General features: G+C 48.6%; 1 protein-coding gene across 3 annotated transcripts in view; it reads right to left on the reverse strand.

Annotated features, from left to right (window-relative positions):
* The window catches only part of NR2C2 (nuclear receptor subfamily 2 group C member 2), an 82,926-nt gene that overhangs the window by 8,120 nt on the left and 56,984 nt on the right, over nt 1-17,822 (reverse strand). For all 3 annotated transcript variants that reach the window (XM_067755577.1, XM_067755576.1, XM_067755578.1), the window contains 11 exons: nt 16,466-16,666; nt 14,290-14,392; nt 11,853-12,032; nt 10,823-10,970; nt 9,977-10,070; nt 6,885-7,018; nt 5,754-5,931; nt 4,541-4,662; nt 3,718-3,857; nt 2,320-2,457; nt 834-939 (listed from right to left, as the gene is read on the reverse strand). In XM_067755577.1, the coding sequence (XP_067611678.1) occupies nt 834-939; nt 2,320-2,457; nt 3,718-3,857; nt 4,541-4,662; nt 5,754-5,931; nt 6,885-7,018; nt 9,977-10,070; nt 10,823-10,970; nt 11,853-12,032; nt 14,290-14,392; nt 16,466-16,666 (1,544 nt within the window). The remainder of the gene's footprint in view (nt 1-833; nt 940-2,319; nt 2,458-3,717; nt 3,858-4,540; nt 4,663-5,753; nt 5,932-6,884; nt 7,019-9,976; nt 10,071-10,822; nt 10,971-11,852; nt 12,033-14,289; nt 14,393-16,465; nt 16,667-17,822) is intronic.

Consider the following 17,822-nt stretch of genomic DNA (forward strand, 5'->3'; position numbering starts at 1 on the left):
AAGCAGAGGCAGGCTCTCTGCCAGCCAGGCCCGCCACAGGCCCCCAGTCACACCAGAGAAACTGTCCCCCTGGGGCTGGGGCACTCAGGCCCACAGGGCACCTATTGACTGAGGTCTGTCTGCAGAGGACATGATGGGGGAAGGTGGGGAGGGAAACACTATGCTTGACAGGCCCCAGAAGTTCACATAGCCTCCAGTGGGTTAGAAGAGGTCACGAGGAAAGAGCTCTTCCACTCCTCAGCTGGAGGGAAAGCCTGCCAGCACATTCTGCCCTATTTCAGAACAACTTTCCTGGTCAAAGCTGCATGAGAAAGGCATACAGATAACATTTTTTTCCTGCTGCCCAAACATCATAAATTTTCACCCAAATAAAGGAACTTGAAAAAATCAGTTTATGTGAGGATTAAATTACTACTTTGTCCAACCCAGTCACTCTTTCTAGGGGTCAGATTTGGCTTCTGTCAAGGAAACCCTTTTGTCTAGCACCGTCTCCTCAGTGAATGCGGGGCAGGCGGGCAGAGGTGCCGACTGTTCTGGACAAGCGGAGTCTCCGTAAGAACTCATCTCACACACAACATCAGCCCCAAAGGAGATCACGGCTCCCAACCCCTCAAATTAAAGAGCAATAACCCAAGGTCTCACCCAGTCACCCAGCAACACTGGGATGGCCTAGGACTCCTGACCCTCCCCACTCCATTTTCAGCCGTAAAATGCAAGAATTAAAGTGTGATCAAATGGAGGCTCTACCAGGCTGCCAGCAATGGGAAGGCCAATGTAACTGATATCTGCAGCTACAGATCCAGCCTCGCCCCCATCGTGCCCGTGTGCCTCACCGGTAGGTGTCTTCCGAGTAGGTTTTCTGAACATAGTCCTGCAACTCCATCTGTGCCTTTTCTTGGAATTTTTCAATCTGGCTTGTGCTGGTCAAACCTGGATGATCTGAAAAAATAAAAGTACCCCAAATTGTCTTCTGTATTTGGAAAGCCTCATTTGCAGACGTCTCAGTACTTATTTTTAGTAAAACTTCTGACAAATTTCTCAAGTGCAATAGATTGAGCTCTGAAGGCTGGTCTAGTTTGGATACTCTTGCTAGAACACTGGCTCTTCCTCTGTGCTCTGCCACACCTGAAGGTTCCCAGGAGAGGTGTGGCCCCTGGGTGCTCACACCAGCCTCAGCAGCCCCACTGGGGCTGGTTCTAGACCTGTGGCTTCCTTCCTTACTCCAGACAACATATACCACATGAAATTAGAAATTATCATCTGCTCTCTAGATATTTAATCACATAGTGTCTCCCACTTTTATTAGCTATTTTGTTATTCATGAGTAGGGGACCAGGAGAGTGGGACAGAGAGGTTAAGCTGGGTCCACCCCTGCTGTCAAGGACAACAGTCACCAAGTGGCCTCTCAGGTGGCTCAGAGAGAAGAGCTGACGGGGAGTGAGTGAGGCCAGCCCCGTCGACTCTTACTTTCCACCAACAGTCCCGCTGCCTCTTCTTCATCTGCTGTGACCACACCTTTTGGCATGCCCTGCAGCTGCTGCTGCTACTGCCCTACAGAGACTGTGGGTAAACTTGTGCAGTTTCAATCTGTACTGGATTATAAGTGCTAACATACCTAAAAATTAGCAAAGAGCAAAACAGAACAAATCAAAACAAAAAAAGGACACTGGGTGGTAGTATAGTCATCCCTCGGTATCTACAGGGGATTGGTTCCAGGAACCCCCCATGGATACCAAATCCACTGATGCTCATGTCCTTTACGTTAAATGGTATAGTATTTGCATATAACCTACACGTATCTTTCCGTATACTTTTAAATCACCTCTAGATTACTTCTAATACCTAATACATTATAAATGCTATGTAAATAGTTGTACCTAGTTGCTGGTGCGTGGCAAAATAAATTTTGCTTTTTGGAACTCCTGGAATATATTTTTCCTTGAATATTTTTGATTCACGGTTGTGAATCCACTGATACGGAACCCGTGGATACAGAGGGCCAAATGTGTACTCAATTTTGTTTGCTGTAGTCTTATTTAGCCAATGGCTTAGTTAGGATACAGATGATATCTATTTAGCATATGAAGTTACCCGGCACTACAGCATATTTCTTTGGGAATATAAAGACAGGACTTTAAAAGAACGTATGTATTTATGTTAGCTAGCAAAGCACACATTACGGGAACATTCAGTCACACACAGTGTGGCAGGGCTCTCTCTACACTGCTGATAACCTGACAAACATGCTCATGTTCAGAAATATCAGTAGACACAGGTGGAAAACCGTCGTTGAGTGACCGTGACCACTGCATATCTTACCGGGGCTAAAGAGAACTATAGCTTTAAGGTATGCATACTCATAGCCGTCTATATCCAGCTTCGCCATACTGTTACAGAACTCCTGAAGCTTCCAGATGTGCTCCATGACTTGCTTTATCCGGTCGCCAGAAAGTTTATCTAGAAATCAACATCACAGATCCTCTGAGAAAGGCTAATGAGAGCAATAACATGAGCTTCTTTGAGGGGCCACATATTGAAAAAAATGAGAGAATAATTTCACTTTTAAATGAAAAACCAGTTATCTCAAGAGCCTCATTTTCCAGTTATAGGTGAAGTGACAACAGGCACTCAGATTCCACTCTGTTAATATTCTGCCTCAGTAACGACCTCCAAGACCAGTGATTCTCCCCGGCCCCACCCTGGGCAGCACCTTTGGCCTGCAGGTGCTGAAGGCCCACATGCCAGTTCTTATCAAGGTCAATTCTTTCCAAGTCTCTGCAGGCACTGAATAAATATTTGCCAACCTGAACACGTTGGCATTTTTTAGTTGTCAAAATAATTTTATCCGTTGTCTGATTTAGTCTTCATGACAGTATCTTGCTGAAGGCAGTATTATTATATTCAGTTAAAAATAAAACTAAAGCTCGTTTGCGAACAAACCTAAAATTCAATAAAATGTTACAGCGTTTTAAAAACCACCATTATATAACTATTCCAAAGGAATAACTAGAAAAACGAAGGTGTGACTAGGTGACTCACACTCCTAGGTCTCAAACACTGGGATGACTGATTGAAAAAGCAATTCAACTCCACCTCAGATGCAAGTGTGATCTGCAGGGATAGTCTAGACACTGGGCAGCGTGGGCTCCCTTGACAGTGTCTTCAGTGCGCTGCGGATGTGCAGCTTGTGGAGACCACCCCGGCTACTCCCCAGCCCTGATACGGCTGGGACCTGACCACCCGATGTCAGGTGGTTGCACAGATCTCATAATAAGAGACTCACTTGTTCATTCATGCTCTGGACTAGGGGGTCACATGACCCAGGTCTGTGCCCCAGTCCCCAGCTCTTCCACTTGCTGCTTTATCCCGGGCAAGCCAGGGACCTTACTGGGACCTGGTCTTCCCATATGTAACCCTGACATAACAGTTTCTACTGTACAGGGTTGTGAGGATTTGTGAGATACATGAAAGGGCAACCTGTCAATGAAGCTGAAAACAGAAGCTGTGACTGTTCTGCAAACATCACTCAATGTCTGTATGTCGGAAATCAGCACCTTTTCCCAATTATTTTTTTCCTTTCCTCTTCATTATATGAAAAGAAGGCAGTCGGGTAGAAATTTAAACATTCTGACGGGTAAGGGACGCTGTGGGACACAGGCTGGCTATGCGGAGGGCCAGCTGAGACGGAGCCGTCCTCACCCGCAGCCCCTGCCCTACCTTCCTGGATGCTGTTCTGCAGGTGGTTGACAATGGCGGCCAGGATGGTGGAGAGGCTCATGACCTGGGCGCACTGGGCCAGGCCGAGGGTGAAGAGCTCGTTCCAGCAGGCCCGCACCAGGCTGGTGTTGCAGTCCTGCCTGGGGACACAGAGGCGTGGTGGGTGCGGGGTCCGGTGGCACTCCTCCAAGCCCCCGCGTGTCCCAAACAAGTTGTGCCACCATGTATTTGCTGAAGGCCTATGGAATGCCCAGGATTGTTCTTCACAAACACCACTGTCTGTGACTACCTTAACTGAAGTCCCTCTGAGGAGAAACTATTCCCTTAACAGCCCTGGTATGGTTCTGTCACAAGAGGCTGCAGCGATCAAAGGACTGAGAGCCCGAGGGTGGGCTCCAAAAGGTAGAGACACACCCAGCCTGCCAGGGAGGAGCTGGGGCTGCAGCAGGGAGGAGGGGGGAATCTACGCTCAGGACAGCATGGCTGATGCACCTCGAGACAATCTGTCTTCATCTCAGAAGCCCCCAGACGCAGTACCCTGTATTTGTCTCAAGATCACAGGACGACTCCTGCCTTCCATTCCAGTCCATCCCCTGCACCTAGCACCAAGTCCAAGGCACATGGAGAAGGCACAATAAAGGTGTGAGGAACACTGCAGCCTTGGCCACCAAGGTTGTCCCCTTGCTACCAGTCCACCAACTGTATTTAACAAGCAAATCGGGCCAAAGGAACAAACTGGAAGGGCCCTCAGAGATCTTCCAGGCCATTCCTAGAGCAGGAAAGGCCCTGCCCAACGATACACACAGAGAAAAAAGCCACTTACCCAAGTGCCTGAAAGGCCGGGATGGACCTGGCCCAGTGCATGGAGAGGAAGAGCAGGCGGGACGCGGACTCGCAGATGTAGTGCACGTTGAGGTACTCGGGCATCGGGCTGGGCATCGTGAGCTGCGAGAGAGAGCACACAGCACGGGGGTGACCAAGTGACAGGGGCAGCTCATCAACACCAGTCTCTGACACTGAAGCCCCCGTGCAGAGCATCCTTGTGAAACATATGTCCTCTGCAGGGGGGCCGGCACTGACTCCCTGTGGGGTCCTGCCCAGTGAACTAGGGTCTGATGGCCCCTAGAATGTGGGAGGACGGGGACCTCCCAGCTTATCCTCACAAGACATACATCTCAACTCTGCTTCAACTACACTGGTACTTGTTCTAAGGCAATTCCATTTTGAGCCATAGGTTCAAGTCTAACTCAAAGTCGGGGACGGGTCGGCTCCACAGGCTAGCAGGGATTTGGCAGGTGGCCTCAGGGAACAGTGAATGAGAGCTGAGCAGGAGCCCAGATGGCAGGAGGAGGACACACCACCACCAGGATGTCGGGCTGGGTTCCGGGAGCCCCACTGTCTAGAAGAGGCTTGAATGCCTCTGAAGCTGGAATCCCACTGGTGACCTGTGTTCTTGGCACCCTTGGACAACTATGGCAGGGACTCAGTCTTCCTAAGTGATTGGCCAGATCTCTCTAGTGGAGAATACGAGGGGAACTGAAGACTCAATCTGCAGACCTAGAGACCAGGGGCTCAGGGAGGCTGGCAGTGTCCTGGAGAAGTGAGGCCGGGGAGGTGAGTGCAGGGAAGACTGTGGGGACCTGACCCAGTCTTCAAGTATATCTGAGATCTACTTTCTGTGGCTCTAGAGGGCAAGAGGTCAGGCCCAATGGCTGGGAACGCCTGCTGGAACAGACAAAGGGCCTGCCTGAGCCTATGCTGAAGCCAGGTCATCATGGGAAGGCGGACGGCAGAGCAGCCCGCATCAGCCTGTCTTGGCCGTGACAGGTGGCCACGCCTGCTTCAGGGTTACCGGCAGAGCCAAACAGCCAAGTGAGCAAAAGACAGTGAAAATGCTTCATAATGGGAACATTGTTCTGGAACACAAGATCCTGATCAAACACAACCGTATGAAAAATGAGCTCACTTCAAGGTTTCATTTTTTTAACTGAGACCAGCCTGGGCACAGAGCTCCTCTCCCAGCTACACACACTCACCTTAAATGTGACGTGAGTGTCTGAAAGGAGGGGGCCTTCGACCTCAATGATGGGTGTGGACTGGTCTCTGCTGATGACGTGGATGCTCCCTCCTCCACTGCCGTCTATCCCATCCGCCAGGCTTGGAGGTGAGGAGCTGTCTGTGGTGTTAAGTGCTTTAGCTAAGGTGTCGAATGCCCTGCGAGCAAAAACATAGCAAGCAAGTGTTGTGAGTCCACAGCTTCTATGAGGAGAAGAGCTCTAGCTGAGACGTAATTTAAGGAACAACACACTGGGGAAAAGATAATTAACTCTGACATGCTGAGAGGAGGGGCGGCGGCTTCCACATGCTGTCTCCATGGTGCCTTGGGTGCTAAGCTAGATATTTATTTTCACATGTAATTTGTTTTTCACAACTACTCTCCAAGGTAGAATTCTCTCCATCTTACAGATGTGAAAGCTAACTTTTCCAAGAACACCCAACTAGTAAGTGGTAGAACCAGAATTCGACCTAACTCAAATCCCATCCTCTTTCCACTGGATCCAGATTTTAATTTTCTACCAGACCACAAGTGAACATGAGGACTGGTGCACCTGAGTGGCCCCGGCCATGCACCTGCCTGGCCTGGCAAGAGGGGCAGGAGTGGCCGGCCCAATAGGAAAGGAGCAAACCTAGCGGCCCAGCTGCAAAGAGAACACACCCTTGGCAGCGGGAACAGGTGTCTGGACCAGCTGGTGCCATCTAACAGCTCATCTCTGTCTACCCTGATGAATCGATTTAAGCTCTAAACTCAATACTTGGAAAAAAGATACATAAGATAAACAGAAGTGGGAAAGGGGATGCACTGCTGATGTTTAGGCACCATAAGCAGTGACCAATACAAGTAACATCTCTTCCCCTGCTTCCACTGAGTTACTCAATTTAGTTTATTATCTGGAATGAAGAGTTTTTAGACTGTTTTATGTCATGTAATAAAATGCATCCACATTCCCATAGTTAAAATTTGAAAGAAGACAGACATGCAGGGGCACTGGGACAATTTTGCAATCCTTGATTAAATACAGGGTGGGTGTCAAAATGCTGCCACCCACCCTCACAACGCCATGCCTGTGTGTATGTCAGGAGGGGCCTCCACCCTCATGGGTTCGTACCGAGTAATCTCACTTGCAGACTGGTCCTCTGGCTGCATTTCTGAAGTGTCACCATTGTTAAGGGATTCACTTAGGTTGGCAAGGGAAGTTACTACATTTGCCAGTGTGCCCAGGGCTCCCTGGCTTGTTTCAGCCTGTTAATCAGAAAATAATAATGTTAAAGATGAACACATATACCAGACTCTCAGGGCAATGAAGGTTTAATGTTGCTTTAAAAACAGCTTCTATGGGGGTACGGCTATGATGGGGCAGTGAGAGGAAGAGCTTTTTGGTGATGAAACAGTTCTGTATCTTGATTGTGATGGTAGTTACACAAACCTACGCATGCGATAAAATGACAGAACAAAAACAGATAAGCTGGATGTCACCAAAATTTAAACTTTTGTGCTTCAAAAGACATTATCAAGAAAGTAAAAAGACAATCTCTCTCTCCCCACACACAAAACACAACCCAGAGAATGGGAGGAAAATTTTGCAAATTATACATCTGATAATGGTTTAGTAGCCAGAATATCTAAAGAGCTCTTACAGCTTAATAAGAAAAAGACAAATAAGCTAGTTAAAAATGCAAATAAAAACCACAATGAGATATCACTTTATACCCACTAGGATGGTCACAGTCAAGACAGATAACTACAAGTGTTGACGAGGATGTGGAAAAATTGGAACTCTCATACACTGCTGGAAGGAAAGTAAAATGGTGCAGGTGCTATGGAAAACATTCTTCAAAAGTTTAAACGTAGAGCTGTTATATGACAACAGCAATTCCATTCCTAGGTACATATGTAAGAGAAATTAAAACATATGTGCACAGAAAACCTTGTACACAATGTTCACAGCAGCATTATTCCTAATAGGGAAAAAGTAGAAACAACTCAAATGCTCATCAGCTGACAAATGGATAAATAACACATGATATAGCTATTCAATGGCATATTATTTGGCAATAAAAATGAATAAAGTACTGATACAGGCCACAACATGGATGAACCTTGAAAACATTATGATAAGAGAAAGAAGCCAGTCACAAAAGGCTACATATTGTATGATTTCCCCTTATATGAAATGTCCAGAATTGACAAAACCATAGTCAGAAAGTGAGTGGCTGGCAGGGGTCAGGAGTGGGAAGAAGGGGCAGTGACTGCTTAATGGATTCAGGGTTTCTTTTTGGGGTGATGAAAATGCTCTGGAATTAGATAGTGGAATTAGATAGAGGGGATGGTTGTAACAATCTTGTGAATATACTGAAAACCACTGAATTGTACACTAAAAGGGTAAATTTTTTGGTATGGGAATTACATCTCAACTAAAAAAAAAGAAAGCCAAAGATATACTCAAACAAATAAACCAAGATACGTATACAAACATGTCTGCTGTATCTTGATTATAAAAATGAAAAACTAGAATCAGTAGAAAAGATCATAAACAGAGATGTGGTTAATAAATCACAGAACCACCACAGCAGAATATCATGCAGCTGGTGAAAGATGTAGGTCGTCATGATAGATATGTTGAAGGGAAAAAGTTGAAGGGTGAAAAAAAGAAAAAGAACGATACCCACCCCTGTCCCCATATCCTGCCCTGGTCCTGATCCTGTGCTATGGCTCTGCAAGACACGGCCTCCGGGAGAGACTGGGTGAAGGGAGCATGCAGCACTGTGGTATCTTTGTATTTATTCAAAGTAAATGATTTTGAATGTATAATTGTTTCGTAGTAAAAGTTTAAAAATCAGCTTCTGAAAATAGCTACCTTTAAGGGGCTCTGCATATGTTCTATTATTCATGACAAGCTTCTGGGGTGGGTCCTGTCACTTCCACGTCCTGGAGGAGTGGCGGGCAGGGCCTGGCTATGACCTGCAGCTGCTGCCTTCACTACAGCTCACTCACCACCGCACAGCTTGGTGCTCCTTCTCCTCGGTGCAGCGACCACAACAACTCCTAGCAGCCAGCGTTTACGCAGTGGGCACTGCATGCTTTACCAAATTAACTTACTCGGGTTTCCCAACACCCCTGCCTGGTGGGCGCTGGGGTGGGGACGGGAGGGCATGGGGTGGCCGGCTCAGTACCAGCCTCTGTGCGGGTGGCACACGGGACAGGGGCTGCGCAACCCCCTGCCATCAGGAGTTCAGGGTGCTCAGGCCTTACTTTCGGGCTTACGGTGTGTCCACCCCACCAGGTGGTCAGTCACTGTCCTGCACGTCTGCCGGGTTAAGGCAATGAGCCAGGCATGATTCATCACCACCGCCCGAGGACAACAGGCTCAAAGCCCAGCCAGGGACCAATGGGTGGAGGGCAGCTGTCCATCGGCTCTCATTTTTGCCTTTCCTTTCCCAGAAGAGGACGTTCCTTAACGTGCCACATGTGCATGACAGCAGATGAGAGGGGAGCCTGCAGGCCCAGCTCTGGCTCTGAGGGCAGCAGCAACGCCAGCGCTGTTCTAAGTCGCTCCTTCCAGAGCAGAGACTTTGGGGCTCAGTGGGGCTGCCGCCGCTTCGTCGTTGCTCGAGTTATATCAGGGACAATAAGGTGAGAGAAGCAATGGGCTCCCTTGCCTGGATAAAACCCCCTCTCCTCACGTATCTCCACGGGAGGCAGCCAGCTGTTTCTTTCTTGGGATGACAAACATCTCTGTCCGCAAGTTGGATTCCCTGTAGCTGACCTGCTCTGTCCGGGTTGGAGCTGCCAGAATCCTGGCTGGACTTCTTCCTGCAGGTCATCTAATAAAAAGGAACCAGGGACTCCTGCAAAAGGCCATCTTAGGATAAGGAGCTCTTCCTCAGCCTGCCCGTAGTTTGCCAATGTGCGTCACTAGGGGGGAAAATCTTAGAAGTGAACCACAGAATTTTCACCAAATTGAACTCTAGACCCTGACATGTTAAGTGACCATGACCAGCCAGCTCTGACTGAGTTGCCAAAAAGCCATTGGCATCCCTGAAACGAATCACAGCACGGCTGTATCAGAAGTAAATGGAGATGCAGAAGGCCACGGCCTCAACTTAGTCTGAAGGCCAAGAAGAAGGTGGGTGCACACATTCAGAGAAGCAGCCTGCACTGAGACATAAAAGTGGAGAAGGCATGAGGAGAGAACATCACCTTGGAATCTGTGGCCAGGAGAACCGTACCATCCTCACGTATCAAAGGCTGCTGGATGTTCACAAGCATCCCTGGATCAAGAAGACCTGTTTGTCTATTTAAGACATAAAGAAACCCAGAGTAGCTTCCAACATTTAATGCACAGTGTGATCAGGCTGCGTTTACCTGTCCCGTCTACATCTGCAAGGCTGAGCAATAGTAAAGCTCACTAGACTCAGCCACCGAGTGACTCACCAACCCCCTTCTCTCTACAATGAGATGTGCAGAGCCGGGTCTGCAGCCTGAGACAGGATGACACAGACCGCACATCCCCCCAGGCTTCCACGTCCACTGCTGTGCCAGGAATGCTAACCTGATCTCAGAGTATCACCAGGGCATTCCCAACTCTAGCGCTTGCCATGATACATTTTGGATTTCTTGTTTCCCTCTTTCTGTTCCTTTAAGTTTGATAGATTATATTAAAAAAAAACACATATAAATTGACTTGTGGCACCATCTAGACCACACCTGGGTCTTAGGCCTTTTATCTCTACTGCAAAAAAGCCCCATTCCTGAGTGATGGAACAACTGTTTTCCTGCAAGAATGATGCCTGAACTACAGCACATAATCCCAGCACCTGGGAGAGGAGACATTCTGACCCCATCCTAAATCAACCATCCTCAGGCCTGGACAGAGGTGTGACTAGAGTGGCTCCAAAAAGGGTGGGATAAGGCAAGACAAGACTCAAGGCTGTGGCCCTCAGGTGGGGAGCCACATAAGCCCCCTTTCCAAGGAATATCTGTGCTTCCCCTAATCAGCTCCAAAGGCTGATTACAGTGTCGCCCTTTGTCAACACAGGGACTGACCTTGCTCCATCTTTATCTGCCACAAATGTTGGTGTGGCTATCAGAGGACTTCTCAGGTCCTTCCGGATATAGATTTTCTCCGTTGAAGCAGCACAATTGCTTGGTTTCTCCCGCTGCACATCAAAGGGCTTCCGTTCACTCTGCACAGCTTAAATCACAACAGAAATACCCATGTTTAAAAACCACATCCTTCACGGGAGAGGTAGGAGTCCTCTTGACTAAGCCCACTGCTGTCGGGATAAGCTCGGTGCTAGACACGCCTGGCTCAACTTCCACAGTGGATTTCGCAGCCAAAGGAGAGAAAGGCTCAAAGCCAAAGTGTTGTCAAATCTAAAGGAGCTCAAGATGGCGGGTGCCATGGCCAAGAAAGGACCGAGTGGCGTTTGTGTGGGTATCATTCTGTCACTTCCTGCTGCTCACAGGACTCTCTCCAGGAGGAGAAACACCCCCTCAGGTGGGCCCTTAACAGAGAGCTGCCCATGCCCCACGTGGAAAAGGAAGCATCCTAATGCCCAACTCGAGCTGGACAGCTTCTGCTAACTGTCAGTGGGGCTCCATTTTACGTGACACCAGTGACCTCTTCCTTCAGCATCTGGTACAAGAGCAAGAACACATGCCAGAAACAAATGAAGAAAACAGACCTTTGCAGAAGAAAAGAGGACCCCAGACACATCATGTAAGGAAGGCAAGGGTGCTATTTCATGGATGGGGACCTGTGGCTCAGAGGCCACATGACTTCCCAAGGCCTCCCGGCTCCTGGGGGCAGGGCTGGAGCTGACGTGGTATCAGCTTTACCCCAAAGCCTGTGTTCATCCCACTCCACATGCTGCCTCCCAAATTATCTGGACTAGGTTCCCACTGTGGAAACCAACCAATCCTAGTGGTATCAGCGCCGCATCACTGAGCTGACCCTGAAGGTGAACCAAAATGAAGCCTCAGCAGATACTGTTAAGAGTATTTTAAGGCCAGGCATGGAAACCTCACTTTTGCCCTCCTTATTAACTCACGTGGTTTTTTAATAGTTACTCACATTCCATCTTCATGCCCATCTCTAAGCATTTTTTCAGCCGGCAAAACTGACAGCGGTTCCGGTGGTGTTTATTGATGATGCAGTCTTGATTGCTCCGGCAGCTGTAGGTCAAATTTTTCCTTACGCTCCTTTTGAAGAAACCTTTGCAGCCTTCACAACTGACAGCCCCATAGTGACGGCCTGAAAGAGAAAGGTAAGTCTATCGGGGACTGGTGTGCAGGGTCAGATGCCAGCAGCCATGGGCCAACCACAGGCCTGAGTGCTAAGCATGGCACCCAGGGCCTTCACATTTTTCTACCATCTTTAAAGTAGCCCTGTGAGGTAATGATGGACAAATGGAAGCTCAGACAGGTTATGTGGCCGCTGGTAAATGGCATGACCTCGGTGCTCCGAGTGCACAGCAGGAGCTTGCGGATGATGGCTGGGCTGCATCATCCGTTGTACTCACCGGGCCCGGCTCTGCAGACCTGCCTGGTGAAGGCCCTCAGCTCCCCTGTCCCGTCAAGAGTGTCAAAGAGCAAACACAAGCCTGTGTTTTGTTAGCCCAAAGAGTCTCATCCTGCATTTACTCCCTCTGTGTGCGTCACGTCCTGGGCCCCAGACTGACCCGGGGTGGGGGGCGTGACTGTGTGAGCCCAGGCCAAAGGAAGGCCGCCAGTTCTTTTTTCTAAGCTTGTTTACTTTGGGGGTCTCTAAGTTCTAATTCCCTCCCACATTAAAAAGAGCTGTACGTGAGTTTACCCTTCCTCACGTTCCCAGCTGGGACTGTCCTCGCGTATGCTCTCCTGGTTTGGTCTCATGTAACCCAGGGTCACAACTACACTGCAGGGTCAGGGTTCACAGGGTCACTGTGGACGGCGGCTGCAGAGCAACCCATGGCCCTAAGCCCTAAGCTTTGGCACATGGAGCCGTTCTCCAACTCTGCACTTAGAGGGTCTCAACTGTGTGCCTTTAAGAAGAGTCATGCTGAAATGACTCTGTGGACATCATTCTTCCTTGCTTGCAGTGGATTTCCTTGGGCTCTCTAGGCCTTAGAGTGATCTCTAATATCTGGAGGCAATGGCACTGCAAGCCTGTCATGAGCTTTACGCGCAGAAGGGTAAGCCAAGCAGATTCTGTGGCCTCTGCTATGCACATGCTTCATTCACTTGTTCGAAAGTCTGCAGAATGTCTCTCCTTGCTGAGCAACAAGATGCGGATATAGAGATGAAGGGGTCAGACACGGTTCCTGCTCTAAAAAAAAGAGCACATTCTGGAGGGGAAGACAGGCCTGTAAGGAAGCAACTAGAAAAGAACACATCCAGTGCCCAGAGATCTGAACAAAAGGGTGATGAGGACAGAGGCAGCGCTGGCCCCTGCCTGCTGGGGCAGATGAGGGCTTCAGAGAAGGGGCGAGAGCACAGCACCTGAGGCATCAGCGGGCGGGGCTGGAGCTTCCGGCCTTCAGCTGGTGCTTGCCTGGGGTTGTCTTCCTCTTAAGAGGCTTGGCTCAGCACTTTTTTCTTTTTTTTAAAACCAGGACCACAAAGTATCCAAAGTTCCTACGAATGTAGTGACCACAGAATAAAGCAGAACCAAGTGGTCATCTCAGAACTCAGGTCAGTGTCCCTAGCATCACTTACCCTCTATGGCTCCCACTGTTAGCAGGCTGAAGTCTGAGCTTTGGGGCCAGACATCTTCTTTAGTCTCCTTGTACCCACCTCCTAACCATGGAAGCCCAGGAGTGCTTCCCCAGAGACATGGTGGGTATGGATGTTAAACTCTCCAGGCCCTGGTCCCGCCAGCTGGAACACTAAACTCTCCAGGCCCTGGTCCCGCCAGCTGGAACACCCTTCTGCTTTACCTGACAGCACACACTCAACCATCAAGGTCACCAATGTGACTTCAGGCCTTTCCTGACCCTGGGACTCCAGCCAGAATCGCATGCCCCCTCCTATTTATCACACTGGGTTACAGTGGGGGCATGACAGAGGCAGCTACAGTTAGGACAAGGGAGGGAGAGACAACAAACACATCTTGTGAAACAGCAAAGAACTGAGCCGATATTAACCAGACTAATGAAATGATTGCTCTTTTTTTTTGGGGGGGGGCAGGTGCGTGGCATGTGGGATCTTGGCTCCCCGACCAGGGATTAAACCCTCACCCCCTGCAGTGGAAGTGCGGAGTCTTAACTACTGGACCACCAGGGAAGTCCCAATTTCTTTCTTACTAGTACAAAAATAATTGACACCCAACCAAGATTTACAAATCACAGAAATAATTTCTTGATTTTTCCTTTTGATTCTTATAATCTGACAAACTGATTTGCTTATTTACATCACCACCCCAATAAGAAGAGTGGAGTTCATGTTTTGAAACCTACAACCCTCCCCCGCCCCAGATTTGGTGCATGATGTTGGCCCCTGATGTGCACCCAGCATGGCCTTTGGTTACTCACCTGAGGCTTTGTCGCCACACACCACACAGTACTCTACCACCTGGGGCCGCTGGACGTCGGCCTTCCCCAGAAGACGCTCCACAGAAGCAGAGTCCGTGACGATCTAAGAAGAATCAGGAAATAAGCAGAGTGCTGATGAAAAACCAGAGCACTAAGCAAAGTCATGTTGAACTGTGAATTCCTAATCTCAGGTTTCTAAGAACTCTGGGCAGAACTGGGAAAATGCCATGTGACAACTGAATATGCCACCAGGAATGGCGTGGCCGCTCATCTGGACCAAGCCCCTTGAGCGGTGGTGGGTGGCGGTGGGCTTGTCCAGGGTCAGACACTGGTTTTCAGGGACCTACCCTCCTATCTGGCCACCCCAACCACCTAGGAGTAGGGGCCGTGTGGGGACTCACAGGCGGATGCTCCAACATGAAGATACTCGAGGTCTTTTTGGTTGCTTCTCTATTCTCATGAAACAGCTTGAAAGTACACAGAGAGGCTTACTTGGCAGAGAAGTAATTAAGCTTTACTGACTAAATAACTAGCTCTCTCGTGAGGCAGCTGGCAGTGGAGGGACTAGGATAGGTGGCCTCTGAAACCTGCTATTTCTCCTTCATTTGTAGGTGACTTTCTAGGTGACCCACAGTGCTGCTCATCTGAAGAGTAATGTAACTGGTTTCAACATGAAAAAGTGAAAAATAGCTGTTATTAAATCATGTACTAACAATAAGCCTTAAAATGATTTATGTACAGTGAGAATATACACAGACATCATTATGTGCAATGACCTCTTATAAGACATGCAAGAGAATCACCAGCCATCCTTTCAAAAACAAGGAGTCGAAGCAAGCAGGGAGGAACTCTGATTCCAGATGATCAGAATGTACACTAGGAAGTATTTACTAATGGCATTATGAGGTGTCTCAAAAGTACAGCTCTGGAAGCTGAACATATTGGTGTTCTGAACCCAGCTGCAGCGGAAGGAAAAAAACCCTTTCCTTCCTGAATTTTCTCCATAGTAGAAATCTCCCTGCAAAACACATGGATTCTTAGCAGCATTATTCAAAGTAAAGGTCGAAGCAACCCAAGTGTCCACTGACAGATGAATGGAAAAACCAAGCGTGGTCTATACATACACTGGAATATTATTCAGCCTTTAAAATGAAGGAAATTCTGACACATAAGACAAAACACAGATGAACCTTGAGGACATTGTGCTCAGTGAAATTAGCCAGTCACAAAAGGACAAATATTACAGGATTTGACTTATGTGAGGTCCCTAGAGTAGTCAGACCCATAGGAAGTGGAATAGTGGTAGCCAGGGGCTGAGGGGTGGGGAACGGGAGTTGTTCAGTGGGGACAGAGTTTCAATTTGGGAAGATGAAGAGTTCTGGGGATTGGTGGTGGTGATGGCTACACAACAGTGTGCATGTCCTTAATGCCCCTCAACTGGACACCTAAAAACTATTAAGATAGTAAATTTTATATGTTACCACAAATTTTTAAAAAACTTAAAAACCAGAACCAAACAAGACCATGGATTGCACCCTGACCTGGACTAAACATGCTCCATGCTTGGCCACCATGGGACATTGGCCTTGAGTCCCTGCTTCTCTGAGTGTTGGACTTGGAAGTTCAATGCTTCCCAATAACCCTGCTCTTCTTCCAGCCCTTGCTCTCCTCCTTCCTGTACCTGCCCCAACCCCATCCCGCCTGCCAGAGCGGGGAGAACCAGGGCAGAACGGAGGGGCCCACAGGCAGCAGTTCACAGGAACAAGATCAGAATAAAGAGCCGGGCTAGTCCGAGGTAAGAGAACAAGTCGGTCCTCATCTGACTGTGGTCAGCCCTTGGTGGTGCCCCTAAAGCATCACAGGCCAAGGGCTGCCACCACATGGCCTTGGTTGAGAACCATTCTCCAGTGGCTCATGCCAACTGCTCAGGTGAGTCTCCTGTGGGACCGCTGATTTGCCGGCTCAAATTCCATCCATCTGAGCACTGCAGCGGCTGCCTTCTGGGCCTCGCCACTCATTTGCTGGTTTTTTACTTTAGCCGAGGCAGCAACCCACCATGTTTGCAGGTCCCCAAAGGACCCACTAGAGATGGATTTGGCCTCCACGGTAGAGGTAAGAGTCAAGAACAAGTGCAGTAGCAGAAGTGCTGAAACAAACACCTGTCAACAGGTCTTACTTGGATCCTGCCAGGGACGAGGTTGTCCGAGGTGGTGAATATGAGCTGCTTGGCACTGGAGGTCTCCGGGGAAGCCAGGATCACCTTCCCAGTTCCAGCTCCATCTGGGCTGGTCAGGATGAACTGCTGCTTGGGGGATCCGGAGGCGTCCACTGCGGTGACTATCTGGATCTTCTGTCCTGTCTGCTGGTCTGTCACGATCTACAAGACACAACACGGAGGCTGCTCTCACGGAGCATGTGCAGTGGCTGCCAACGCCGGCCCGGAGTCAGTGCTGGTCCAGGACAGTTTCACCAGTGCCGGTGAAATGGGAAAGAGAAAACAACAGGGAGCTTTTCAGAAACTGGTTTTCATACAGCTAATTTTATTCTAGGATGATATCGTCCCTCCTACTTTTAGAATTAAAATGCCCTTTGGAAGTGGAGGGAAGGGAAACTGTATGAAGGTGGTCAGCTTGAAGGTGTCCGGAGAGTAAATCCTTAGAGTTCTCATCACAAGGAAAAAAACACTTTTTTCCTTTTTCTTTTTTCTACATGTATATGAGATGGTGAATGTTAACTAAACTTGTGGCAATCACTTTACCATATATGTAAATCAAGTTATTATGTTCTATACCTGAAACTTAGTGCTGCATATCAATTACAGTTCAATAAACCTGGACAAAGAAAGGCCCTTTCTGTTATGAAATGAAGACAGTAATAAATAGTAGATGATAGGTTTAACTAAAAAAACAAGAAAAAAAATTCTTGTCCTAGGCATAATAAGAAATGTGGGCAACCCTAACTTTGTTTTTTTTTGGGCCATGCTGCACAGCATGCGGGATCTTAGTACCCCGACCAGGGACCGAATCCAGGCCCGCTGCAGTGGAAGCGTGGAGCCCTAACCACTGAACCGCCAGGGAATTCCCTACCCTAACTTTTTGAAACCCCAAAACCTGAGAATGGCTGCTTTAAAGGGCTATTTCTGAAGGGAAGGTCCTATAAATAATTCTGCCTTGCAGTGACAGAATGCAGGGAGTCCCTTGCTGACACACATCCAACTTCTCCCATCTCTTGACTCTGAGGTCTCTAAGCATAGAGATAACACCTGTTTCAGGGCTGCATCCCCAGGGCCAGCACAGGGCCTGGCACATGGAGAGAAGATGTGAATAAAAGACTGTGGAAGCCCTGGAGGCAGTGGGCGCTGACTCCGGAGAAGCCCTGAGCCTCGTTTCTCCAGGGACGGCCACCAGTCATGAGCCCCACTGCCATAGCTCACCTCTTCCCTGCATCCCTGCCTAAGTGCATCAGTCACAATTAAGATAGCTGCTACGTTAGAGCAACTTCTCTTATTCCTGCTCGTGAAGTTCTTTGAAGCT

This window comes from Pseudorca crassidens, chromosome 10 (genome assembly GCF_039906515.1).
Source record: "Pseudorca crassidens isolate mPseCra1 chromosome 10, mPseCra1.hap1, whole genome shotgun sequence".
NCBI classification, from domain to species: domain Eukaryota; kingdom Metazoa; phylum Chordata; class Mammalia; order Artiodactyla; family Delphinidae; genus Pseudorca; species Pseudorca crassidens.